This window comes from Orbicella faveolata, unplaced genomic scaffold (genome assembly GCF_042242905.1).
Source record: "Orbicella faveolata isolate gen_17 unplaced genomic scaffold, um_ofav_v1 contig_13, whole genome shotgun sequence".
Taxonomy (NCBI): domain Eukaryota; kingdom Metazoa; phylum Cnidaria; class Anthozoa; order Scleractinia; family Merulinidae; genus Orbicella; species Orbicella faveolata.
This window is the reverse complement of record NW_028301540.1, coordinates 20,870,413-20,898,240: the sequence shown is the minus strand read 5'-3', so window position 1 is coordinate 20,898,240 and position 27,828 is coordinate 20,870,413. Positions and strand designations below refer to the sequence as shown.

Here is a 27,828-nt window from a genome sequence, read left to right as displayed (position 1 = left end):
AAGACTCAGATATTTCTTACAGTAGTATTAGAAACCCTTAATATTCATACTGAATAATATTATTAATATTCTGTTTCGTGTTTCAACCCTTTATGGGTATCTTAAGGTCTGGATGAGGCTTAAACCTGAGAAACGAGCCATTTTTCTAACTGATAGCGCAGATCTGAAAAATTCATTGGTAGCTGTGAAATCGCTGAAAATTTAACTTGTCGCTATGATTCCAGCACTCCAATCCAGTTCCTGTTATCTGGTAGTGCATTTGTGATATGCTTTATCAGTCTTTTGGCAACCTTCTACATGTAGGAAAGTCAAACTAGAGTTGCGATGGAGAGGTATTTCCCGTAATTGACTAAAAATGTTTTGCAACATATTCTGACAGATGAGAGCAAATCTGATAGGTTTTTTTTTTTGACAAATCGGCAATCAGGCTGCACTACCTTCCAATGATCAATCTTAGTATAGTAACAGAGGAAATATCTCCTTCACCTCGGTCTAAAAGTGATATACACTAGTTGCATAGTTTCTGGTTCATCCTTTAAGCCTTCAACTCGTGTGGAAATAAATACACACATATATACTGCTGATGCAGACGTCCTAGCGATTCTTATGACTGATTTCATACTTGTGTTCAGAACTCATTCAGGAAGCCGAGAAACAGATGCCTCGTGGACGTTCAGCTGCTGGTGGAGAGGCAAGTAATCAAACACACTTGTCTATCAACTTGTACAGTGTAGCTCCGCGTTTGCGTGACTTGAATACATGAATTGATGCTGACAATAGGGAAGAGTCAGGAGTGGTCATTATTTATGGGAGTGTTTGTATCAGTTCTGTTATATGCAGGAGGGACACCTAGTTAGAGAGTTGTTAGTATAAAGTACTTGTTAGTTAACGTATCTTTGGTGTTCTGGAAAGTGTACCCATTCCTGCAGCTAACTTGTTTCAAGTAACGAAAACTAATTATAATTTGAGGAGCACAAATGTGCTCTATTTACCAAAGGTGGCCAGCACCAAGCATGGTCTGAGGTCTATCCGCTTCAAAAACTGACATGGAACGCTCTATCAGTAACAATACGCCCCATGGCCGGTACAAATGATTTTATTACGAAAAATTCGTCGCGTAAGATATCCAATTTAAATTTATCTACGACATAAATTTTTATAATATCAATTATTAAATTCTTAACTTATGAATTTACTAATATTATTGGCAATGTTATGTAATATTTTTAGATCTTTTATTGTAAATAATTATTTTAATTTTATGGACTTACATTTTATCTAGTTTGTATTTTAAGTTTATTTGTCTATTAGTTAATGTACACTGATGTTATTTTAAGAGTGGGCCTCACTGTAAAGTAGCTATTCAGCTAAGCGGAGTTGGCACGATAACTAAATAATAAATTACCTCTCCACCTAGGACACCGGGAGGGGGGGGGGGGGGGGCAGATCACTGGTAAGATAATGCAAAGGAAGACTTCTTGTTGTGGTATGGGAGGGGTGGGCGTTAAGACTGTATTGGCACTTGGTACTATTTCTGTTTTTTTTTTTTTTAGACTGATAAGTCGCTCGGTGAAGGCGATCCAGGTAAAACCTGTATTACGTGGAAACGATTCTTTGTAGAGAAGGACGTTGGGCGTTGTGAACAGCCTCACAAAATGGACGTTTGGTCTAAAGTTACTTTAAAAAATAATTTTAAGCAGAAAACCTGTGTCGTTTTAATGCTAGGAAACTCTGTTATGTGGTTGCCCAGTGGCGGTGATACTGTAACGAGAAACGTTGACAGTCGTTTTTAGCTTCTTGACAGTTAGTTTTTTCCTAAACAAGACAAACTTCGCCACTGTAATGTATTGACAATCGCGAATCTCGAGTTTTTCTTCGATGTGCATTTCCACCTTTATTCTATTAGTTATGCAGTATATGCTAAAAAATCTATGTTTTCGCGAGAATGTTTTGATTTCACTGTCAAGTATATGATTGTTATAATGACAATATGATATGAATTCCTATCAATGAAATCAAATTGCGTTGAGGTGATTAAGAGATTGGTATGGAAACAATAACCTGAAAACAATTTAACCCACAACATGGACACGTGTCATTTCAGTTTTATACTTGATGAAATCACTCCTCTTTACCTTTTGTTACGGCCAATTTTGTTAACCCAGCGGTCACGAGGTGTTGGTTAGCTTAAAATCATATCAAGTTTTGAATATTCAATGGTGTCCCCCTTTTTCAGAAGGATTTTCCATTTCAGTTTGGCCCTTATTCACTGCGCTTATTCATCTAGATATGACGTCTGAGGTTCCAGTATTACCTGACTTTCTGCAAAACTCTAAACCGGCTTTGAGTCCTTCGGTGTCAGGTGTAGTGGATGGCGGTGAAACATCCGGGGAATCGCCATCAACACATCAAATGGACGGCCAGGTAAGAAGCTTGTTATGTGCGTCAATAACAACGATATTAATTTTATAGATCTCCAATAAAGGTGAGCAAAACCTAAATGAAGATGATATATTTTACGTCTGCCACAGAGAACAAGGTAGTGGAGTGTTCTCTTTTGAAGTCAATTCTTACTGCTGAGTTCTTTACGGCTCGTGTTCACGTGATGTTTGAGATACAGCCGTTGGTTCTACACTAAGGCTTTGTCCCTTAAGAACCCTGAATTTCTTTTTCTTTTTTAAATTAGAAATTCCATATCGTTCCGGATGGCATGTATGCCAAAACGAGCTTGTTAGTTTGAAGGTTTAGGCCCAAATTCAAAGAAAATAGTGGGATTTCTTGTGTAATCCGAAGACTTTCGATAACCGTCGAGGACTATCCGATAGTTTCTGAACGTCTGTGTAGGTCATGGGAATAACCCCACCGTTTAGGCTCGGGGGATGTTTCAGTGTATCATATCCACAACTGATTCTAAGGAGAGGCTTGTAAGCGACACGTTTTATCGTGTTGTAGGTGGAAGTAACTCCAGATGAACACGATACAGATGGTGAAGTTGAAATCATGGCCGCCATGGCTTCTCGCGGCCGTCGATCCGCAGTTGTAGTGCCCAGACCCTCGAACAATAGGAAGTCAAATATTGACAAACGAGGGAATCCCTAATGTGGTGAAACTCACTCACCCTTGAAAAGAAAGCACACTTCCCAAAGCCTCGTCCCCAAACTGAGAGTAAATACCAGCTTATCACCAGGCAAAAAGGAAAGCAAAATATCAGTTTATTGAAAGGACTTTTGATTTTTAAAAAGAATTTCATTTTTTCTTAATTCAGTTGGTGTAATTGTATCTTAAAATTATCTTGAAAGTTGTAAGTTTAGTTTACTATTACTATCACAATTCACTTCAAAACCTGCTGGGTTTTCGTGTGCAGGAGTTCTGAGAAGTAGCTTATAGATTGAAATCTTATGGAACATTTTAGTGTGTTGTATCGCTAAGTAATTTTACGAGTCTTGCGTTATTTTGACTTCTTCGTAGGGACTGTAAACCATACACATTAAAATATCTGCCAAGACTTCTATTGAACTTTTGCTTATGTCTCATTCGTTCACTGTGATTGGGTGAGAACAGGAAGCCTTATGTAGTTCATATCTACAGACTAACCGCTGCTTCAAGTCCCCCCGGGGGAGGGGGAGTACTCCCGGAAAAGTTGGTTAGGGGTGTGCGGCCCACTTCCCAAAACCCATACCCTATTTATGACCAAAGTCTGCGATTTTTGCTACTCTATTTATGAGCTGGCCAAAAATTCGATACCCTATTTATGACCTTTGTAGCTGGCACAGTTGCCCTAAACATAAGTTACGAAGTGCTTTTGTCAATGGTCTTATTGACAATGATGAAAAAGGAGCTTCTTCCAAGAAACATACCCAATTCAAGACTAGAGTGCTAAAACCATATTATATTTAAGACCAAAATGGCTAAAATCGACACCCTATTTATGACCAAAATGGCTGAAAAACCCTACCCTTCGGGGCCGCACATACCTATATAGCCCATATAAGGGAGTACCCCCCCCCCCCCCCCCGCCGCCGGGTTCAAGTCATTCAAGGCTTCATTTGTATCATTTCTTCACTACCGCTTTCGGATGGCGTTTCATAAAAGAATTGGAACAAGAAATTTTCTCGTTTTACTGAACAGCATTGTTTTGTTCGATTGTCCGTTTCCGAGTATTTGAACATCTTAGGCAGACGAAACCTGTTTCGGGAAATTCAAGTAACTGGGATATTCGAGAAGTTGATGATAAATTTGGGACTCCACTGTATGTTCATTGCTTTGGTTCAATATTGTAGTGGTACAATTATTTGTTTTTGCTTTGGTTTTCATCTCCGCCCAAACGAAAGTTAAGATGATATTTTCCCTTTTCTAAACCGATGAGTCTTTCTTATCCTGAAAAGCTATATCCCTCGTTGTGAAGTGGCTCCTAGTTATAAAACAAAGTCGCTTCACGCCAGACCTGTCCAGGGCGGACTTGACACCCTTTTTTCTAGATCATCTTCTCGTGCCTTTGCTTGAAGCGTTTTGCTAAGTTTTCATAAGTCGGCGTCTCTTTAGCAACAAACCAATTGAAACGCCAAGGATTGTCAGTTGTAAGCAAAACGCTGTTTAACGAGCACGTTTTTAAAACATTTTACTGTTTATCCAAGGCTCCGTTGTCACTCACGTGACTCTGACGTGCTGAGGCGCAGGAATTACGTCACGCCTAGATCTCGCTTACGTGCTTCCTTACTCTTAACAATTAGTGGTATTAGTTGTGAGCTAACTGGTATCTTGAGATTATTAGAGGCTCAATTATTGTCACATTTTTTGGAACGCTTTCTACACCAGGCATTTCTTAAACGTATTCGCGAATGGTGGCACGTGCTAGGAAGTCATGACACCCGTACAGTTACTTGAATACCCCGGAGTTGCGCGCGGTGTACAGTACCGAACACCCGTCGATTCTATTCCCATTTATAGTACTTTACAGCTATTTTTAAAACATAGAGCAATTGTGTTTACATTCTCGTTAGGGAACAGAAATTTCTTGTTGTTCTTGAAACTTCGGCATGAAATGCTGTCGGCTTTCTTCCCGTTAAAACGGCTATTGACTATTGGTGGTGGTATATTTGTTTGTGTGCTTCGAAATAATTTCTAGAAGACCCTAGAATCGACTAGAACACACCTGTAGAACGACTTAAGAGGCGTGAAGTGGATATTAACTATTAACAGAAGTCTAGACAGAGGAGGTAGGCCAGGTGTCTTGGGATCGTGCGGCGACATTGAGCAATGATTTAGCATGATAGTAGTAAGACAGCATGTCCAATAATGTCTCTCTATTAGCGTGATTACACAACTTATTGTTCTAAGTCAAATTTTACGGAAAGCCGTTCAGATTTTAGGGCACTTTTGAAGATCTGTTGTATTTCCGCTAGAAATGCGGAAATAGCGGTGAATCTCGTGATGGAAATTTATACCCGAGGCCTCGCTATTGAACTGAGTAACATCATTCATGCGGCTGCCCCGCGGGGTCAGAATTTACACGGGGGCTCCTAGGATGCCTTCTGGAGGCTATGATACTTCATGTCACGTCCTTGAACTCGAAACAACTGCAGGAATGGTTTTTGTTTTTTGTTTTTTGTTTTTTTGTTTTTTTTGACCGTTAAACGCTGCATGAAAACCGAAAACATAATTTAACATACCGAACGTGTGTTGGGTATGTGTTGAACGTGTTTCTAGCTATTTCGCGTTTGCAAACGGCAGAAGGAAAAGGAAATGAAGACTGGAAGATTGCCACCTCTGTTGTTATCGTTCGTAGATATCGCGATTATAATTCTTGAAAGAAAAACTTTCCAGTCAGGTATAGACTGTGGAGGCTCAGGACATGGCGAACATCATGAAAAAAAGCTTTCAAATAATTGAAACGATAGATTCATCTTAGTTAATTTAATAAAGAGGACTCTTATTGGATTATAGATCAAGTTCTCAAGCCAATTAATGTGATCATTATTGTTATTCGTTTTAATCTTGTCAGTCAGTTCTACTTCTATTTGGTCTAGGTATTTCTGCTCTAGAAGTCCAATTATTATTTTACTTAGTACTTTACATCTGTGGTTTGACCGATGTATTGGATTCCTCCTCGGCTTCTATGCAACCTTGTCAGTTAACCTTAACCCGCGATATTGTAAATACGAAGTTTTCGACTAGCTTTGCGCGAAATTTTAATCCTCTCGAAGAGCAAACATACTGGAGTGGTCAATTAATTGAGTGTTAGCTTTGAAAACAAAATTAATTTTTTTTAAAACAAAATTCTGGCGCTTTCGAACGACTTCAGGAGCGGATGTCAGCGCCAAGAACATTGTCACTATACCTGTTTTGTTTGACCTCAGTTTTGCTCTTTGTTGGTGATATGAGGTGACCAGATATGCCCCATGCATGTTTCATAATTCATTTCAGGAATGTCGTATATGTTGCCACACGTGTCCAGGATTTGCTGAGTGTGAATCTACGGTTTTCCGCCCGAGCCAAGAGTTTTTTCCACTTCAGTTGATTTGGTCTGTATAGGATTACCAAAACTTCATGTTAATGTGCCATTACAGATAAGTTTCAAAAATCGATACACACCAAACAGCAGTGAATTAGGGCTTTAATCCAATTCCAGTTCATGGTGTGCAAGTAAAACCCAATAAAACCCCCAAAAATGGCTGACGTGTTTGTTCCTGTAGAGTTTTTCTTTCCTTTGATAATAACAAACACTCAACTAAAGAAAGAACAATGGGCTGCAAACCGATCTGTTATAAAGGACAGGCACGTTTTTAAAATGTAAAAAAATAACATGAAGCTGATATAAGTTATTTTTGAGCCAAGTTGTGCTATTGTTACTGAAGATTTTGTTATTGATCAGTTCTATATTTGTAATAGTCGGTAAAAGTTTCAAACCGAACTTGAAAGAATTCGTGCTAAGCCAGCAAATTAAAATAGGCTCTCGCTAGATATTTTTAACCGGTTGAACTGCCCCAGGATAGAAACACATGCGTAACTGATTGGTCGGTTTGGCGCTGATACGAAACATCCAAAACTCGAATTCGCTGTTGTTAGAGATTTTGCTGGGAGATTTAGTTATAGGTCATTGTGTCGGAAAGATTTAGCCATCTCATTGAAAGTTTTAGCCAACTGTTTTAGCTAAATGATTGAACAGTATTCGATCGTTTTGGTTTTCGCTAATTCAAGTTTTGGCATTTCACGCTGCGTATACTCCATAGTGCTGACGTTCCAAAAACATTTTCCTTTTGAGATATTTTGTGAAACGTGGTGTTGACTGAAACTCGTCGTGTTGCACTGCGTGAACCGGGATTTCCGGTTTTGGTATCTTATATATTGCGGCACGTACACTCGTTATGTTAGTAAACACAGAAGCAGCGCGTTGTAACACTACTCAGAAAGGCGTTTGACGAGGAAGACTTGTTTTGGATACTCGTGACTTTGGCAAAGAATTCTCATCTGTTTTGTGCTGGAAACTGAGAAGCCTACCTGGAGGAATTACCTGAAAGAATTACTGTAAGTGAGTACACAAATTTACTCTTTTTCCTAATACGTTTTCTTCATAATAAGCCGGATTACAACTCTCGGTGCTATGGTAAATTTTAGTTAATAATTCTTACATTGCAGGCAAAAGTAGTTCCTTTAACTTTAGATTTAATATTGTGTTGGAATAATGTCGTCGAAACGCGAAAGCAGCGTTGTTTCCCCCATGCGGAGGGGGGCGGGGGAAGGGATGGTATCTTACTGTATGTTAGTGTTTTTTGCTTTATATTTTTATATATGAACTTCCTTTCTGGAAAGCTCTGCGTGATTTTTCAAGCAGAGTAAGGTTTTATGATCTCACTCGCTGCTTGTGCGTCTTTGTGTTTTTACACGGAACTAAACTCATCGTGTCTTGATTTGTGATTATTTTGCGTTCACCGGAATTGACAGTGTTACCAAGAAACTAAAAGGGTGACGAATGTGTAGCTTCGAGACCCTGAGTTCCTTGTTTGAAAATCGAGACCGTGACTTAAACGATTTTAGACTACAAAAAGAAACACAACGAGACCACTTGACTCACCACAAACGATTCCGAGCATAAGTATAAACATAAGTTAATGTCCTAAGCATAACAAGCTTATGCGCTAGTGGGGACGGCCGCGACAGAAACATCAACATAAGCTTTCTTCTTATGGTTATGCTTCTGTTCAGTGAGGACATGGTTGACATAAACATACAGTACTCGCCGATTGGCTGATAGTCTTATGCTTATGCTCATACCAACATGTCCTCACTGGACACAATAGCTAAATAAGCCGGAATAAGAAGAACGCAAGGTTGTGATATTCTTATGCTTATGTATGCGTCGTTAGATTAAAAGACCCGCGATTTTCTGGGTTCCATTACCACTTCTAAACAGATGAAGTGCACAATCAACACACATGACGTGTTTCTTGTTACGTCACTTCCACTCACTTCCTTTTTGGCTGGAAACCTAAGTTTTTAATTTTGTTCGGGTAACAAATGCACAATTTGTCCAGTGGTTACTCTTTAAAGCCTACTAGTTTTAGTTTAAAATTTGGACTACACAATACGACCAGCTTTTCCGACTGAAGTTTTGCTTGCATCAAGCAACCTAATACGGCTCATTGTTACCAATGAAATGTCTTAGAATATCTCAACTTCCGCGCTCCGTACAGGCCATTTGGATTCGTTCTGCTTTAGAAAACGGTGGTTACTTTATCTTCTCAATTCTGTTTTGTAAATTTGCGTTTTCGGAAGATGAATTCCTGAAGTAAGCGCCACAGTTTCTTACCGTGATCAAATAGATAACGGTCGTTCTTCGCTACCATGGCAACTAATGTATGCCATAAGGGTCAAATCTTGCGTTGTAGGTACGTGGGAAATATTATGAATGATATTTTCCTCATAATATGTGAAGAGTGCACTTGTTTGCGAGACAGTTGGTGGAAAATATACAAGTTATAAAGTTACAAGTTATAAAGCTTCTCAGGCGCACTCAGAGATCAGCATTTGTACATCCGTTTTCTTACGTTGAGGTGTCATTACAGGTGTTTTGGTCTCAGCTGGGCTCGTTACGAAAGATTCCGAAACGAACCTAAATTTTGCGTACATAGGAGAGTACAGCTCGCGCATCTTAACTACGAAACAGGACGCCGATAAAACTACTTGGTCACACCAATTATTCACCTACAAAAACATGTCGCTGCCACTTAAACACAATTGTGTGGGCGGTTACGCACTTTAGGGTCGGTGCTCTAAGAATAGCAACACAAACGTTGATACTGTTTATACGGGAGTGCTTATCTGTTTGCATTTATTTGTAAATTTGGACTGCCTCTCTTGACCCACATGGCCACAACTAATGGCCTATAGGTGCTTTACAAAACAACTTTCCAGACTCACTGTGTTATGACAGTTAACTTAAACTAATGCAGAAAACATTATAGAAGTACTAGGACACTGATGGTTTAAACATGGGAAGAAACCACTCAACGGCAAACTTGTAAGGCAACAGGGAGGGGCCTGTAGACATTACCTTGGACTAGCAGAGACACTCGATGTTGAAACATCAGTCAGTTACGTTTCTTCATCGTTTTAGTCTTTTCGAATGCAGTGGTCATCGACATCACTTTTCTTCGTCAGGCGGAACTAACGTTATCAAGATTTCCTCTTAAAAATTCTTTTGACACTGAGATATATTTGCCCCTTTTGCCGCGATTAGATCACTAAGGCTCCTTGTGTATTTTTTTTTCTGTTGTTTGCGTTGTTTTTGCACATATCAGGGAACATTTCACTCTTGATGTGGAACTTTTTTTGTTAAAGGGATTGTTTCCGCTGGATGTCAGCCCGACATGACGGCAATCTTCGGCAGCATTTCGGTGATGTCCGGCAACTGTAAAGGATGACGCGGCGATTGTCTATGACTTTTCGAAACAGGGCCGCTGTATCTTTCAGTTAGTTTTGGAAGTATTTTTTCTATGCAAAGAATGTTCAGGTTCTTCCTGACCAATCTTCAAGTACTGTTAATACCCTCTCTCAGCTTTTCAAACTTTTTTTTTCCGCGAGCGCCGCACGTGGTCAACCGCAGTTTGTTATACTTGACAACACAGGAAGATCACGTTCCGGAAATGTACCGTACGCCATGTGCAAGGGTCAAGGTTGCTTTTGAATGTACGTGTAGAAAAGACAATTTCAACAACGTTAAAGGTTGATTTATTACAAAACGAAGCAAAATGGATGTATAATAATGTGTTTAGCCACAGAACACTCCAGATAAACTTCAATTAGTCCAGTTTGTGAGTAACCTCAATCAATGTTGTTTTCTGGCACGTGCCTGTTTCATGCTCTTTATTCCTATTTATAGCCTGGCTACATCAGAATGATTCCTTTCCTACATCCGAAATTTTATATATCAAAACACGCAAGTAAGGTCAAATTTACGGGGTGTTTTGTACGAGATTAAATCTCTTCAATATCAAAACAACACGCTTTTTCATTTTCTTGCGCAGCAACTGCGCTTCGTTAGCCGGAATACTAAATAGATCGTCTTGTGGGAAAAGCTCCATAATTCAAGATTTCCATGTTTGATTTCCTGGTTGCAAAGATTGCAAAGATAACAACAACGACTGCTAACAGCATGTTCACATGAACGTGCAGCTTCACTATGCTGCTATTGGCGGTTCAGCAAGCAGTTTTTTGTACATTTCCGAATACTTGCTCTATTGATCTGTTGAGGAGCGTTAAACGCGTTGAGGTAAGGAGGCTGCTCTGTAGGACACCCCCACCCCCGGAAACAATGGTGTAAAAATATGTCTGCCATGAAGTTAATTAGACACAAATCCAGTCGAACCTCTTTATAGCTCTTTATAGGTAGAGCCGAATGTCCGTATTTTGGATGTATCCGCCCGTACTATGTAGGTAGCGAAATGTATGAATTCTGGTTTCTCTGGGCAGAGTGGACAGTGCGTAATAAAATAGAGATGTCCTAACTGTGACGGTGTCCGTTAAACGCGCGCGCGGGGGGGGGGGGGGAGGTGTGCGGCCCGTTTCCCAAAACCCTTACCCTATTTATGACCAAAGTCTGCGATTTTCCCTACCCTATTTATGACCGTTGCGGCTGACACAATTGCCCTAAACATAATTTTTGAAGGGCTTTTGTTTATGGTCTTATCGATAATGATGAAAAAGTAGCTTCTTCTAAAAAACATACCCAATTTAAGACTAGAGTGCAAAACCCATACCCTATTTATGACCAAAACGGCTGATAAACCATACCCTTTGGGGCCGCACATACCTATAGAGCCCATATAAGGGAGTAGCCCCCCCCCCCCCCCTTCTCCCCGGGCCGTAAAGAGAGGTTCGACTGCATTAGGGAATACCTAACATATAAGGTTAGAATGATTATGTACTGTCACAGATCGCAACTCAACAAATTGTTTGGACTGGGGGGTGGGGGTCGAAGGAAAACTGGAATGTTTGACGCCCTCATATATCGGAGGTATAAACTTGGCTAGAGAACGTTAATAAGACTCTATGGAGATTTCCTGATTTGTGAGCATTGTGAGTATTGACTACATGGGTAGTTTTGGTTGAGCTTGTCTCAGCGTTTCCTGTCTCCTCTTGGTCAGTTGTTGCCAAAATCAGTGGTAAAGTGATAGCTGCGTTTAAGATGTTTGGACGTTTTCCATTGATGGCCAATTGATGCGTGTTTCAATCCTTGGCTGTTCATTTAATTCAGCCTTGCTATCTGAAAGTTTCAGTGAACACAAATTGAGCGTCATTTGCCAACTCCTAACTTGCTGTGTCGAGTACAGATTCTTAAGTATCGCTTATTGCCAGGTAAGCTAATCGGTGATGTATTCCGTCTGACTTTCCTGCAGCCATGTTTAACGTATCAGTAGGTGAAAGGACTGTTAACTTTGCTGCCGTTATAACTTAAGTACAGTGCAGTACAATGTTAGGCGTGCCTTAGACCTGTACAGTGACAGTGGCTAGTCAGTCTTTTGGGAAAGAAATCATATGTTACATTAGTCCTATTCTAAAATAAGCGCGTTTATTACCACTTAGGATTTATTCCTTATTAGCGCAGAAAAACTACTGTATAGTCCTAACTGTATAGTCCTAATTCCACAGTCTCGGGAGACTTGCTTTGACAAATATCTATCGATTAATCGGAATCCAGAAGAAGTAATCAGTTTCTTTCATGATTGAACAAGCGCATACACATTTTTACGAACAGTAATGGTACTTCCGCTCTTTGTAGAGGTGTGGTTAATAGGTTTAGTTCTGCGTGGGCGTACTGCAGTCTTTAAGAGGAGGTGAATTAGCTACACTTGTACTACACTGGTGAAAAAATCTCCCGCTACAATACACAATACAGCATTTATTTTACATAGTACCCGTGTTTACCAGGCGGGTGTAGAATACAGAAGTCAGTCTCAGGTGTTCCCTTTGATAAGTTGACAACAGAAATGGCTTGTGGTTTAACCCCTTCCTGTGATGTTTCTCAACATCGAACAATAAATAAACTTGACGGCCCACGTACTGTAACGCCAACGCCCTTGGTAAATGAAGAGCTGACATCTACAGGGCAGAAAGAAAGCAAGTAACGCCTGCAAAAAGACAAATATGTTGCACTACAGATGAAAAGAAGGAGAACATATTGTTAAGAGTATCTCGAAATTCAGTGTTTGCGCTTGAATTTCTTAGCCAGGGAACTTCGTTATCCGTCAGCCGGTAAATTTCTGTTGTTGTACATGCATGGGACTGAAATATCAAGCTCGTACATATGATTGAAAAGAAACGTTAGGTTCCTTTTTGTTCGTTTTTCTTGCTTGCAATTTACTTTTAAGTTTCGTAATCGTATTTCTTTCTCCTTGAACTTTTAAAGTGCGATTATCGTAACCACTTGTTTTTTGCTGCATAGGTCTGCATCCATATGGAGTTCATTTGATGCCAGTTTTTACATTCTTAAATGTCAACTTCATCACCTCAAAGTTGAAAAAAACGTGAACAATTTGGAAAAATCCCAAAAGATTAATTGAGATAAGTAAAGTTAAAACTGTACTCAACTCAAGGTCAAGTAAACACTATATTGCCGGTGGCAAAAGCAAACATTACTGGAACAGACAAAAAAGCTTACATAACAATGGAAGAAGTAATTTTCGAAATAGTCTCCCTTCGTTTTGTTATGCTATAGAACTACTCCACTTCACATCTCATCACAGCACGTGAGCTATTCAGCAGTATTCTCAGATGGTACTGCAGTGCTTTGCCGTGTTCTCCTACGCAAACGCTCGTTGGCCCACGTTCAAAAGATTGTGTGACGAGCCAGAATATTGCGTTGGAGGGTAATTGTGATGTCCAAGGTAGTTCTATGTGAAACCCTAGTGTGTGTTACTTCAGATGAAAGCTGTTGAAAGAATAATAAGATAATAGATAAAAATGTATTGAAAGGAGTGAAGTAAGACGAGATTTTTTTAAAAATAACAGATGTGCTTTAAGCATGCTTAAGAACTCTAAGCTATATAAATACTTAGAGATGTTGTGGTGTGTTAACACGCCAACTGATGGTCCTTTTTGTTTTCTCCTTTCTTCTCTTTTCGGACTGACCCTTTGTGTTTATTGCTTAAAATAAGTATTAAAAAGTATCAAAAACCTCAGCAACTCCGATTTATTCAGACATTCTTATTTTCAATTTGGTGTTTTAACGCCGCATTCATTTTTTCTGTTACACGATCCAAATGCTATAATTCTGGATGAAAATCATTATTGCCAGCGTTGAATTGTCTAGAATTGTCTTCAACAATGTCATATTACATTTCACGTTGATTTTTCTGTAACATTCAAAATTAGTGATTTCTGAGTTCTTTTACACTTTTTCTTCTGACAATTTAAAAAACAAGAACTATAGTTTACTAAAGAGACTTCAACAAAGTCTAAAGTGGAAACAGCTAGGAGATTTTCGATTTAATTCGCTACCAGCCTGAATGGCTACTTGTAGTTTATTTGACTGTAGAGTAGTGACTATGGCTCGACACTGGTTGACACTGCCAGTTTGTGAAACACTTGCATACATTAGTGTTTCTTTCTTTCTTTTTTTTTTTTTATACTTCAGTCAAAAACAATGTTGGTTTGGTCACCTTCGCTCATGTGATCTTTACATTAAATCGAAGACCGCGGAGCACTGGGCAGGTTTTGTAGAAACCTGTTTTGTAATCCTGTTGAACCTGTTAGTCGATGTTTTTACTCAGCCAAAACACATTATCGGAAATCCTACTGATTTAAATGTTTTTTTTTTCTTTTTATGATCCTTCTGCCGGCAGATACCAGGATAAGATAATTAATGAGGGAGATATTAAACTGCACAAACAGATCGTCTGTACTATCATAGCCTGCTGCAGGTTCCTTATAAGGGGTCTAGGGCACACGCCGGGTCTAGTATCCAATTCTTTCTGATTTTGGCCCTCTGTCAGCCGCTGGTTTTTCCCATGAGTGGAACACGCTATGTCCAACCCTGGAATCTACTTATCAGGCACTCAAGATGCCAACTCTGTTTTGTAAATTGAACAGGATGAAACGTAATTTGAAAACCAGAAAACATTAGTCGACAGTAAAAAACAACACTACTTAGCGTTACTATGACAACGACTTTTATGATCACGAGTCCTTGTCAATCAGGTCATCAGTTCAGTCCAGATTTCTTTCTGCTCTACTTCATTCCTCGCGTAGGCAATCTTTATATTGATTTCCATTTTGCTATGTGAGCAGCTGAATTCCAGAGAGCTCACGTGTTCAAAGATTTGGTGTCACATTTTCAAAACAAACCTCTGATACTTGTTTCATCAGGAAGAGGTTTTTGGCGGCCGCGGTCCATTGTGTTGTAGTGCTGAAGCCGGCCGCGTTATATCAAAGAACAGTGAAACGGTGTTCGTCTGATCTCACCTATCCTAGGCGTAAGGTTGGTGTGGTTTGGAGATTATTTAGTCTAGTTGAAGCGGAGCTGTAGCATGGCATGCACGATCTGGCTGTGTTATCTAACCTCAGTGTTTGCCGGTGTTTACTAATATTGCCAATGTTTGATTGATTGGAACAAATTTGTTCGTACATTGTAACCTCCTACGCGTCTAATCGTCGGTGTTTCGTTACTTCTCCATAAGGCAGCAATACCGTTTCGTTTAACTTATAATGCACCGGTTTTGCATGGTGTGTCCATCGCCGAAAATTGCCTTCGTCATTGATAAATGTTGGCTCTTTTTTTTCCAAGAAGTATTTTTAACTTCGGCTTTGCCACATTTAACAGTATAAAATGTATTTAGATTGTAAAATAGTATATTTTAATAGCTGTAGCTTGCCTATGTTTGCGGTTTATGTATTTCACTTGTTGCCGCCTATTTTGGGTCTCTTATGGAGTACAAACAATTCTTTAGTGAAACCCAACTGTGGACATTTTCTTGACATGTGTCATTCAGAATCAGGCCAATGGTGCCAGAAACTAAAATAAAGAGGCAAAATGTATATGTATGCACGCAGCTAAAAGAAAGCATTTTGGTGAGAACTGCGCTGACGCATCTTCAAAATAGGAAGTGGTTGTTATTCGATCGGAAATGTCACCATCCTTGTGTGTTCAACCTCCGGTTTAACATGTTGGAAAATTTCCAGTGTTGTTACGTAAGACCCGGGGGAACACTTTTTACTGCTGATTTGTTGCTGATCTATTGACTGATCGCTTAAAAATTATCTCACCAGGGGAGGAAGTTAATGTTTTCCTCATTAAGTGAAGAGTCAGTGAGTATCAGCATGTTGAAGAGTTTAATTCAAAGAAATTGCTCGTACGTGAGGTTGAAACATTGGGGAATTTACGACGGTGTAGTCAGTTGGCCGACTGTCCGGGTCCCCCCGTTACACGTTAAAAGAGAAATGTGTGTTGAACTCCTCATTAACGAAGGGCACCTTTTTTTTTCGGGGGGGGGGAGGGGGGAGATCTGTGATGAAGGGCTATCGCGTAACAGCTATTTATTTATGGTTTTCTTACTAACAGTTCAATGATGAGGGGAGAAAAGCTTGATTGAATTACAGGAAAAAATCCCATTACATGCGTACGGCATTCAAGGCAAAATGCCAATAGGTGTAATATGCAGTTTGTTGATAGAAACGATAGCCTTTCAACTAAAAGTGACCCTACCTTCGACTCACAAACAGTGAGACTGCACGGCAATTTGCGTACTACACTCTCAGTTTTTTTCTTCTAAAGCAATTCAAAGAATCTCTTTTAGTGTTTTTCAAAAGTCTGTACGCACTGAAAGACCTAGCTTAGGCCGCCCAAGAAAGAGTTCCGGACATTTCAAGGTGTTAAGAGGATTAATTAAAGAGAGTAAAGACAAAAAGAAACAATCGGAGAGAGAGAGAGAGAGAGCTGCCGCGGCCAAACAATGAAATCAAAGTTTGCGTTTTAACTTCCATGATACCAAAGGCCGAAACTTTTTAAATCTTGGAGGCTGCAGAGTTTTTTATGCATTGACCTTGTTATTTTCTGAAAGTGCCCTGCCGGTAAAAGGAAATATATGGTCATATTTTGCGTCTTTGTGGTTTTCGTAAAGAAATATTACCTTTCAGTTATTTTGGGAAAGTATTTTTTCCTCTTTTCTTTCTCTTGTATTCGATACTAAATCAACATTTACTTTTATTTTCATGATGACAGTCTTACCAAGGGTTAAATCGAAAAGAATTTTAATCTAACTTGAAAAAGCAAAAATCAAAAGTGAATATTCCTGTTAAGTTCTATTTTAAGGCGATATGACAATCGTATTGTGTCGGAGAGCTTCTCCTACTTGATCTTATTCAAGTGGCTTTGAAGTAGAGCCAAAACGTCCTGTCACAAATGCCAGAATCTTGTCACACTTGGCGCCATTATTCTATGATACATAATGGGGAAGCTTGTGCTGGGCCGCGTGAGAGCTGGTGATGAGGAGCAAGGATTATCACATTTCTGGATTAATGGGAACAAAGACTAGCATAATTGAAAAGGCTGCGGTGTATTTCAGCAGTAAATCGTATTAAGAGAGAAAGCGGTTCTACAAATATTTTGCTTGTATATTCATGCCAACAGCAGGTATGGCGTGTATTGGGTAAAAAGATTTCAGCGTTAAATCTATTTTCAGTAAGTCTTGTTATGGTCTAACTGGACGAGAGCAATCCAATTTATTTGGAATGGTGTTTATAAAAAGGAGTTTTTGGCATTTTTTTACGTTTTAACAGCTGTTTTCTTTTTTAATTTAGTTTTGATCGATATTTACTTTGCAAATATTGCAATTCGAATATCAACTCAATGAATGATGAACCTGAAGTTGTTATTATAAGTTGCTCCTTTGTCGGACACTTTCACTTCTCACCTGAAAAGACACCGTAACCACTGCACTAGGATTCACGTCAGGTAACATAGAAACCAAATAGTGAGTAATTTTAAGGCCTGGGAAACTGTAGAAGGTATGACCAAATGTGGACAATACTGTCTTTAAATAGTGTATCAGTACAAACTCTAGAAGCTCTGTTATATGCCGTGTTTTAATATTGATTTAGAATAGCTGCTTCTCGTTCAGAGAAAGTTGACTTTCCGAACTCTTAGAAACAGCAATGATTATTTGGCGAGAAAACATAAAATATTTACGAGGACCTTCCGTCACAGATGTTGGAGGCTTACGAGTTTCTTAAAAGAGAAAACTCGCCGGCCCTGCCGTCAAGACGTCGCTACAGATTTTTGCGTCTTAATAGTTTCCTGTGTTAACCGTAGGTTAATCGCTATAATCTCAGTTTGTCAAGTCTTCTTCTCAATGATGCTCGCATACAGTAGACATGAACACAAAAGAGACTGTCTTGTCTTGACAGACAATGGCCTCTAGGAGTTCAGACAAAAACTGTCAACAGCCCACCATGTTCATGCGCGGGCGCCATTAAGGATGTTTGCTGCTTTGGGGATACATGGGTATGTTCACTTTTTAGGCTTTTCTCGTACGAGCCGAGCAGTAAATTCTGCTGGCTGCTAATGTAGAGGCAATCTCATGGTAGCTGATGTGACGTCATCGTCAATACTCGTCGTGCGTGCCCGCACATATAAGGCCGCAATGTGACGTCATCGTCGGAAGATTAGTTTGAAAAACAACTGATGCACAATGATTAGACTGAGAAAGTGCTTCAACTTGTTACTAAACGAAGAATAAACTGTCTTGACGCAATGTACGTATTAGCGTAAAACTACTGCCCGCCGATTAACAACAGGTTAACAAGTGCTAACTGGAGTAGAGAGTACCTCACCGACAACTGCGCAAAGCTTCATACGACAAAATTACATCTCGCCGCGGGTTTGATTTTGCCCAGAATAGTTCACAGTCGGTCTGAGGGAATCACCCGCCTGTCTGGAAACTTGAATGAACCTTTGAAACGCGTACGTGACTGTCTGTTCCGCTCACTGCATGTGATAAGTCGTCTCTTGTCTCCTCTCCTACAAAAGGCAAGTTGCCCCAAATGTTGTAAACCTGGCCTTCTATCCAAAAGAAGAAACCTCAAACACACACTAAGAATTTCATGATCAACAAAATTTTACTTTTCGAATAAAGAAATAAGTTAACGAACTGCAGTTCCAAACTGAAAAATAACGATTTAAAATGTCAAATCTGCTTTGCTGATCCTTCTGTAACATGACACAAAGTAACTATCGGCAATATTTTGGTCCGCTGACCGATTTTATGGGGGCTTGGCAGACATGAATGTTCTTGATAAGTTAATAAAGATGGTGAATTTTAAGCTCGGTAATGAAATGTGAAGGTGAATTAATCAACATGACACGAGCGTGGGCATGGGTTCGATTCCTGTCGGGGACTGAGAATTTTTCTTTGTCCCACGCTCGTGTCATGTTGATTAATTCACCTTCACATTTCATTACCGAGCTTAAAAATTCACCATCTTTATTAACTTATCACTACTCACGATGAATTCGATAGCGTTGATCCTAGCAGTATGCAGGACACCTATCATATATGAACTCAGTTAAATGACCTTGCTCTCCACGAGTTCTCGTAGCTCAGTGGATAGAGCGCCCGCCCGGTGTTCGGGAGGTCATGGGTTCGATTCCTGTCGGGGACTCAGAATTTTTCTTTGTCCCACGCTCGTGTCATGTTGATTAATTCACCTTCACATGAATGTTCTTTTCAATGACACCTGCTATAAAGCAATTGCTGTAATTGCTATATAATCATCTTAATAACTGGGCAGAGAACTCTAAAGATCAAATTTAGCCAAAGTCTTTGCAGCTTATCTATTTCTATTGTTGTTTTGTTTCTGTTGTTGTTGTTGACTGAAGACTTGTCCCATACGTCTTGAAAATAGGGTCACTAAATCCAGTTTCTTTAATTGTAACCAACTTTCTGAAGTTGGAAAAGTCATCATTTATGCTCCCTGTTAATGGCCCACTTGAAAATTCAAAAATTTCAGTGGAAGAATAACGAACTCTTATCGTTGCAGATTTTACTGTAATTTACCTCAGTTAAAATTTCGTAAATGACTTGCATTAAAATAATGGGCCAAATAGGAATTATTCCACCAAACTAAAAAATCTTGAAAGTAAATGCCTAAGATCGTAAGAGACGAAAGTCCACGTACCAAGCTTTTCGTGCGCGAGTAAATTCGGGGCGCGAATTCAAGGTGACGTCCGGGGAAATTTAACCATTACTCTTCCATGGAGCGTCAGACATTCTCCTTGGCTAAACAGAATTGGAGCGAGAACAAGTTGGAGAGATTGGGAGAAGGTGGCTTGCTCCGCAGCATGACTGCCTATCGCATTTATAAATGGTCATAAATTGTTTGAATTGTTACACGTTGAAGGTTACAATATATCTTCTCGTATAGCTTTCTCACATTGCCATGCTATGTTACAAAAACTGTACTATTCGGAGATAGCAAACGCCAATAGAGGCAAGTAGTAGCATATACTTTATGATATTAACAATCGAGCTCACTGTATTCAGAAAATACCAAAAAGAGAGAAATGTGTTAGCGAAAATTACAAACAGATTCTTCCTTCTCGACACGCCCACATCAGCCATAAGGATATACTTACTCTTGAAACACTTCTGTACTGATCAGCCTAGTCAGCCTGTATTTTTACATCTGAGGCGATTTATGTTTGTTTTCTTTCTTTTAACTCTTTTTGGACCGTATGCATATATCGCTAGTGACGGGGGAATCCTACAAAGTATTACATGTATAACTGCACGTCAAAAGCTTTTCTAATTAATCAAAAGAATGCTGGATTCAGGCACGGTCTGCAAGTCCAGATTTATAAATTTGATATTTAATATTTTAAATGAATTTCCCGATTTTCCTTGGTGATAAAATCTTCCAGAAAGCCAGTGTGCTATTAGTTGAATTAAACAAAAACCTACTCCTATATGTTTTTAGTGGACATTTAACCTCTGCTACGAACCCACACTTTACACATGCATATGCACCAGTTGTGACCAGTTGTAAAAACGTTTATTTTCTTCTTGCACCCCGCTGGAAGAAGACTATTATCTGATTTGTAACTGAGAAGTATTGGATTATGAAGGAATGCCAGTAATGATGATGATGATGTTTGTTCCAGTTTATATATTGCGGGGTTCACATCATATCGACAGTTACAAAGTTCTCTCGAACATCAATTGCATTGAACTTCAGCAAGATTTTATACTTAAGAAATTCAGAGGAAAATCGCTTGATAAGCGTCCCTTGGGATATAAAGGAAAGGTAACAAGGTCGGAGTTGTGATGCAGCTGAAGTCCGTTACACCAGCTTTCAGCAGTTTCTTAAGTTAAAGGTTTCCTTTACAGATGGTTAACCAAAAAGCGAAAAAAAAAATTCGAACAAAACAATAGCCTCGCTCGCGAAAAAAAAAGTTGATTTGAGTGAAGCCCCTCGAAATGGACACACAGCTCCTGCCAACATTAACAGAAATGGAAATGTTGGTAAAGATAAAAGAGTCGAGTAAGTTACTTTTTTAACCTCAGAAATTTCTCACACTTTTCAGGAAGACCGATATATCAAACAGCATGAAGGAAACAGTTTTGAAGCTCTTTTCTCTCCTGCTAGTTTTTTCAGGAGTTACGACGAGTGAAGACCAATCAGGTACGTTTCCTGTTTAGCTTTCGGTCATTCCGCTAAAAGCTCTACAGGTACTTTTCAGTTTTCTGTGCGGTCTGTTGCACTCCCTGTACACCACATTGATTTTAACTTTGTTTACTCAACAGAAAAATGTGATTCTCCACTCGGCTTGTCTCTCCCAGACAACAGATGGACTGCTTCCTCTACATCAGACCGCAGCACGTTCGCTGCTCATTGCGGGCGCATGAACAATTCTCCAGACACTGTTGGTTGGTGTTCTTCAACTGCTAAAGAAGAGAAAGCGTTCATAGAGGTGACGGCTTGATTTATAGTTTTGTTTTCTCTTGACATAAAAATTGACCTTGTGACTCCACCCCGAGGCCAGGCGAACCAAGGTTTTTCATCTTTATGCCCGCCTTTTTTCCAAGAATTCAACATACGTGGGGCACGTCAATTATGTAAGATAACGAAGTCCTATGCACCTCTCTCCGAGGCTTATATATTTTCTTTCTAACCCTGGAAACGTCGGGGTTTTTTCCAAATTCACTAAGGAGGTTAACGCTTGGCTTCGGAAACTAATCACTTTCTTTTCCGTTAGAGTTTTCTATAACGAAAATCTGAAAATGGAGAGGTAATCATTCAGATGTGCTGTACCTACCACTTGTTGAGACTGAATTTTCAGAAAGCAAAACGAAAGGAAAGGTTACCCTTTCGAATCATTTTTATGAACGAATTAGCAAACGGTCTCACTCAAGTCTAAAGTAGAATGTACAAAGTAACTCTATATTGAATATCAGCAAACCTGAATGAGAACTGACTCTACCGCTGAATTTTCATACTCTCCTTTCCAACCAAACCGCCAAACCACCAGAGTATAATAGACCCAAAACTGTTAAACTCTTAAGCTAATTTTGAGTGCCGGTTTGCGGTACATTCATATTTATCTGCCGGTTTACGGTTAAGAGAAAATCGTGCGGTTGCGGAAAATAATAAATTTAGCTTGCGGTTTCGGTTTTTGCATGTTTTTGTAGCGGTCATTCAGAGTTAAGAGGCTCAAAGCCCTCAAAAGAGAGCCTTCAAAACTTGAACTTTTACACTTTTACGCTTTGTTAAAAGTCAGTCATAATAATAAGTGACATTCTGCTACGTACAGGTTGACTTGGGTCACGACATGCGCGTTACAGCCTTGTCCACCATTGGAGTACGGGTAAAGAACGCGTCAACTGGGAACTACAGCTTCATGTACGTGTCACAGTATTTCCTTGCCTACAAACGAGACGGTGACAAGACATGGAGGCGATACCACAGAAACGACGTGTCACTGACGGTAAGAATTGATTGGGACCACCTCAGTAATTCAAGTTCATTCTATTCTTCTTATCAGTCAGTCAGTTCTGAAAAACTGAAAAACTACAAACATTATGTTAATATTGTGAGGCGGAAACAGGCGTTATCACTCGTGCAAGTTCACGTTAGATATTTTCTTATTTTATGTTAGATTATTGCGGTTAATGGTTCCGGGCTTCACAAGCATCACTTACAGACTCCTCGTATTGCACGCCACGTGCGGCTGGTGTTTGACAAAGGAATAGGAGACAGATGGTGTCTTAAGGTGGAAATACACGGCTGTTCTTGGACTAAACATGGTAAGGAGCCTTCCACACATTCACTCGTTCCCCGCTTAACGTCAACTAACGTTTACGGGGAGAGAGGGAGTTCTGACCAAACGCAAAATTATCCAACGTGTGGTCGAGACGAAGTTGAAAAAGAAATTTAAAAACATCGAGCGGCCTTGTACCGATTTTGGTTCTCTCCTCTGTTCTGAATACAGTACTACTGAAATCAAAACGTAAACTTTGCGATAAAAGTAGTTACGCAGATGTTTCAACAAAACAGGTAGGAGAATGTATCACTGATATATTGAAAGTTTCCTGTTCATCTAAAAAGCAAAAAAAATAGGTTTTCATCTTCAAATCTCAGTGACGTAAGCTGTAGCGACGTAGTGCGGTTACTCTTGAGGTAGCAAAATTCCTAGTGGACGTTAAGGAGGGGGAGGGTGGGGGAAAGGAGGTCTGACCTGACCTCACCGTTAAACGTCCGGTTGACGTTAAAAGGGGAACAAGTCGCCCGCTAAGAGATGTCTCGCTATTTTCTCATAAATAAAATCTTGTTCTTATTTTAAGCTGTGTTATGATATGGCACTGAAACAAAAAAATCTCTGTAAGCTTCGTCTGTGGGCAGTTGAAAGACTATCTATTGAACTTATTGTTGATCTCAAGGTAAATTAAACACCGAAGCGAGTTAGTAAAGGTGATTTTTCGAGCGTTAGGCTCAGTTTCTAACAGCAATTTGTCGAACACCTTAGATGAAAAGTTAAGCTTCACAAACTCACTACTGCGCTTTATTTACCTTAATATTGAGGTTCTTAGACTGCCAGCCCTTTGTATGAACCTTTGAAAGACGATTCAGACTTGACAGCCCATTTGTGTCACTGCTTCGGTTACCAACTTTGCCGAGGATTAATAAAAGTTAAAGCTGTCTTTGATAGAAAGTTTTCGTCTGGCAAAGATGGCCTGAGAGTGTCTTTTTATCATCTGTCGAGGTAGACGCATTTCATATTGCTTGTGGGATGGAATTAACATCGTTTAGGACTTCCTGCATACTAATGTAGTTTTCTCGTGTACTAATGTAGTTTTCGTGCATACTAATTTAGTTTCTTGCATACTAATAAGCGACTTCCTCCATCATGTACTACTCCTATCAGTGTGGTAACCGGACATTTGACTATTCTCCCTCCGTCATGTAAGTGTTACTTTTCTAATGAGTAAAATCTCTTCATCTCTTCAGACGGCTTGATATCGTACCGTATCTCCCAGGGAAATCTCCGAAAGAATATGCCCGGGTGGAAATCTTTACGAGATAACGGTTACGACGGCACAAGGCTGTCCTTTGGGACGAAGGTCGGAGTACTTTACCGCGGACTGGGTCAGTTAACTGATGGAGTGATCGGCCGCAGTGCGGATTGGAATGACACTGGTAATTTAAACTGGATTGACTGGATTGGCTGGCAGGACTCCTTGACCGCTGACCCAACTGTCACGTTTGAATTCTCGTCTCTTCGGAAATTCTCCTGTATCCGTTTCCACGTCCTCAACCTACCGGGCCATCACGAGAAAATGTTGTTCAGCAAGGTCGTCCTTTCCTTCTCCAGGGATGGCGAGTATTTTGCTTGGAAGACTATTTTTGAACCTAGTATGGCCAAGAGAACTGCAATGAGCAACAGAGCGTTTTGGATTAAGGTGAACCTCGATGGAAACATTGGCAAATACGTGACGTGTGATTTTCTCTACTATGGCTGGTGGGTGCTGATAAGCGAAGTGGAATTCGAATCAGGTAATTTGTTTGAATTTCGTTCTTCATCCCTTTTCCAGGTGCAATTGATCTGTGAAGACAATTGGAGGTCTAGTTTTCTCCGTGCTGGCGATATGTTGATTTTTTACGGTTTATTTTTGTGTCTTAATTTCTCAGTTGAAATATCTCCCAATGACATTCCTGAAAAAGGACATACCAACATAACAGTTCCACCCACAACAGCCAAGAACAGCATTTACATGGTTAATACAACAAATGGAGTAGTTGTCGAAGGTAAGGGCAGTGAGTGAGTGAGTGAGGGAGAGTTCAGGGACTGCACTGATAGTTTGGCTACACCGTTTTTATTCTTTATGTGCATATTGAATCACTTCATTTTCTCGGATAATCAATGATTTATTAATAAAGCGTTTTCACACTCGCTATGCCTCGGAGGCAAACAAAGACTTTTCTCTCATTTGGGAAGCTAATTCTGCTCTTCTGCTTAGTATGGCCGCTGTGAAAATGTCCAAATCTTTATTTGTAATCTGCAACTTTTCTTCCACAGAGTCCAGTAACGATAAACCCTCAGACAAGACCTGGGATGTAGTCATGATATGTAGTCTGGCCGCCGCAGGAGTGATAGCAGCGTTACTGTTGTGTGTTCTAGCCGTGTTGGTGTGGCGTCGTCGAAGTCGACGAACCCGCGCCGCCGAGCCAGCATTAAACGGTAGACCAATCAGAATCATCAATCCCAGCAACAAAAACTCCCTGAACCGACGGAATGACCCTGGTATGCAGGAGGTGCGCTTTGAGAAGTTGAAAATGCTGGAGAAGGAAATGGATGACGAAGACGATGACATGGACTTGATGATGGAGAAATGTAATCTGAATAACGCTACGCATATGGGATTCAGGCAACAACTGCTCAAAGGTAACTGAATTTGCTCCTGATTTATGTTATTAAAATTACTTTTATGATTCCTTGCTTCATTGCAACAAAAGTGTGGAAAAACACTGCTTATCTCCCTTTGCTATGCTCAGCGTTTCTCTCTCCGTGATATGAACTTTCTTTAATTCATCCTGTAGCGTTCGCCAATTGTTGACTATTGAAAAAGAGGGCAGCTATCCACCAAAACAAAACACATGCATGAAGTGTACAGTAACCTGGTACCATTGTTGCACCAGGCATAACTTATGGGCGGGGTTGGAAGAAGTGGGGTTGTACTTCTCTTCTGGGGAAGTGGGTAACAACATGAGCGACAAGAAAAATGTTTTGAAGTTACAAATGGCAAATAAAAGATAAATAAGGTGGAGTCCATACAGCTTTGAGGAGAGTTGTATGGCTTTATTGTCTTCACCGTAGTTCAGTGTCAATGAGTAAATCACCACACGTGCATCTATGCAGAGGGTAACTCGTGTCGTCTCATATCATCTCATGAACTGCTTTAACTTTCAGCTGACGGAGATGCTTGCAGGAATCTCCGTCCTCAATCCAAAGAAATCTCCCTGGAGGAAGAAAAGGCCGAAGTTCTCGCAGAGATGAGGAAAATCAGCGAAAGTAGCAGTGAATGAGTGCAGGGTGCCGTGCAGGGTTAGGAGCTATATCGTGGCACCTGTAACATGATTTTGTTAAAGATTTTCCGCATTAAAAAAGAAGCCATTTACAACTGATATATTGGGCGCATTTGAGGTTCAATTCCGCCCTTTTCAACCAAAAAAAAAAAACAAAACAACAACAACCGTGGGCTCCTAAAATTGCTGAAAGAAATCGCTAAGAAGTCAGGGACCGCGGAGACTATGTTAATGTGGTAGGGCTAAAATATCTGGCTAAGACAAACATGCACTAGGAATCACTGCTCCGTCATTTATCATGCATTTGCGCGCCTTAAAATATCAATCCAGGCAAAAAGCAGCCCCTCCCCCACCGCGGTCCCTGAAAGTAGTGATTTGTTCCCCCCTTCGGACCATTATCTTCGAAATAGCCAGATTATCTCTCCTTAAAAGCTCCCAAATTAAAGCTATTTATTTCAAAGAAGTTTCTGATAAATTTAAGTTTGTTTAGGTTTATTTCGAATTCTATGTTGCGTGAAATTTTCTCCTGTCCTGCAAGTAGTATTGCTACGCGTTAGATTGTGTATGCGTGTTCCTAACTGTTAATAGTTTTCACATTAAGTAAGAATGTGTAAATCGACTTTAGACTTGGTAAGAATGTAGAAACCGCGTTATCGTTAATTGGGCCAAGATTTAATTCAGCAAAAAAGAAAAACTATTGGCAGTAATAAATATTTATTTGATTGTTTTTAGTTCGAGTTCGGACTGCAGGAGTCGATATGTTTAGCTAAGCTCCTTTATTAGCTCGACGCCGAAGCATCTTTCTGGGATGTACTAGTTATTTTTGTGATGTTTCGAAGCCCCGTAGAGGTAATTGTATAAAAGCTTGAACAATTAAGGATTTACACTATTTGTATGTTTGAAATTTCTTTAAACTTGCGCTTGCCGTTATGCTCTTTTATCAAACGACTGAGGAAATTACGAACGTGCTCGCGAAACTTTTTATAAACATTTGATTAATTCAGCCCAATCGGGGTTTTCAGAATTGATTTACAATTACATAGGTTTGATCATGAAAACATCTCATACACTAGTAATAGCTCATATGATTAGATTGTTTTAAGCATTGTATATACTGTTACTTCTTATGTTGCTGGCAACGGAGAATTGCTCGGGTTATCAAAATAGCTAGGGACTCGATCACTCAAGCTTCTCTACAGTATATCATGTATATATTTACAAATATCTTTCTTATTAGAATGTTAACATTGCTTCTAACTTCCAATAAAGGATTCCCCTTTTTTGCTAAACTTTTGTGACATGACTATTATTTTCTTTGAATTTCTAATCTGTTTGTATTTGGAAACGGCCAGGTTTGTGCATCACGCCGCAGATGTGAGTGAGTGAGAGAGAGAGAGAGAGAGACAACCCCCATGGATCGCTTCACGGAGTCTGTTCACAAGCTATCTAGTTATTTGAAAACTTACTCATTATCCTACTTCTGTTCATAGTGCCGTAAATCCACAGCCCTGAGTAAACAATACACGTTAATCAAAACAACGCCTTTCAAGCAAATCATAAGATGTTGAATATAAGGACTTAATTATGCCGCTTAAACTTTGAAGGAACACGAGGGAAGGGTAGATAAGAAGGTGAACCCACCCATCTCCTCCCTCCTGAGATTGAGATAACCTATCACACGGAAACATTTTAATGTGACGGCCGCTAATTCCACTGTTCCTATGTTGACATGGCAACCGTGTTTTAGCATACCTTTCT

General features: G+C 39.8%; 1 protein-coding gene across 6 annotated transcripts; it reads left to right on the top strand.

Moving 5' to 3' along the window:
• The first annotated feature begins 5 nt into the window (after positions 1-5).
• On the top strand, positions 6-27,359 carry LOC110051173 (epithelial discoidin domain-containing receptor 1-like). 6 transcript variants are annotated; one of them, XM_020757180.2, is made up of 11 exons: positions 6-691; positions 1,554-1,584; positions 2,288-2,424; positions 21,074-21,171; positions 21,294-21,460; positions 22,301-22,474; positions 22,646-22,793; positions 23,995-24,540; positions 24,676-24,792; positions 25,064-25,429; positions 25,955-27,359. In XM_020757180.2, exons 3-11 carry the CDS (start codon positions 2,372-2,374, stop codon positions 26,068-26,070), a joined length of 1,785 nt encoding a protein of 594 aa, XP_020612839.2. In that variant the 5' UTR covers positions 6-691; positions 1,554-1,584; positions 2,288-2,371; the 3' UTR covers positions 26,071-27,359. The 6 variants fall into 6 exon arrangements, with proteins under 6 accessions (XP_020612839.2, XP_020612841.2, XP_020612843.2 ...); XM_020757182.2 differs by lacking the exons at positions 6-691; positions 1,554-1,584; positions 2,288-2,424 and adding an exon at positions 7,358-7,524; XM_020757184.2 differs by lacking the exons at positions 6-691; positions 1,554-1,584; positions 2,288-2,424 and adding an exon at positions 7,358-7,528.
• The last annotated feature ends 469 nt before the right edge of the window (positions 27,360-27,828 follow it).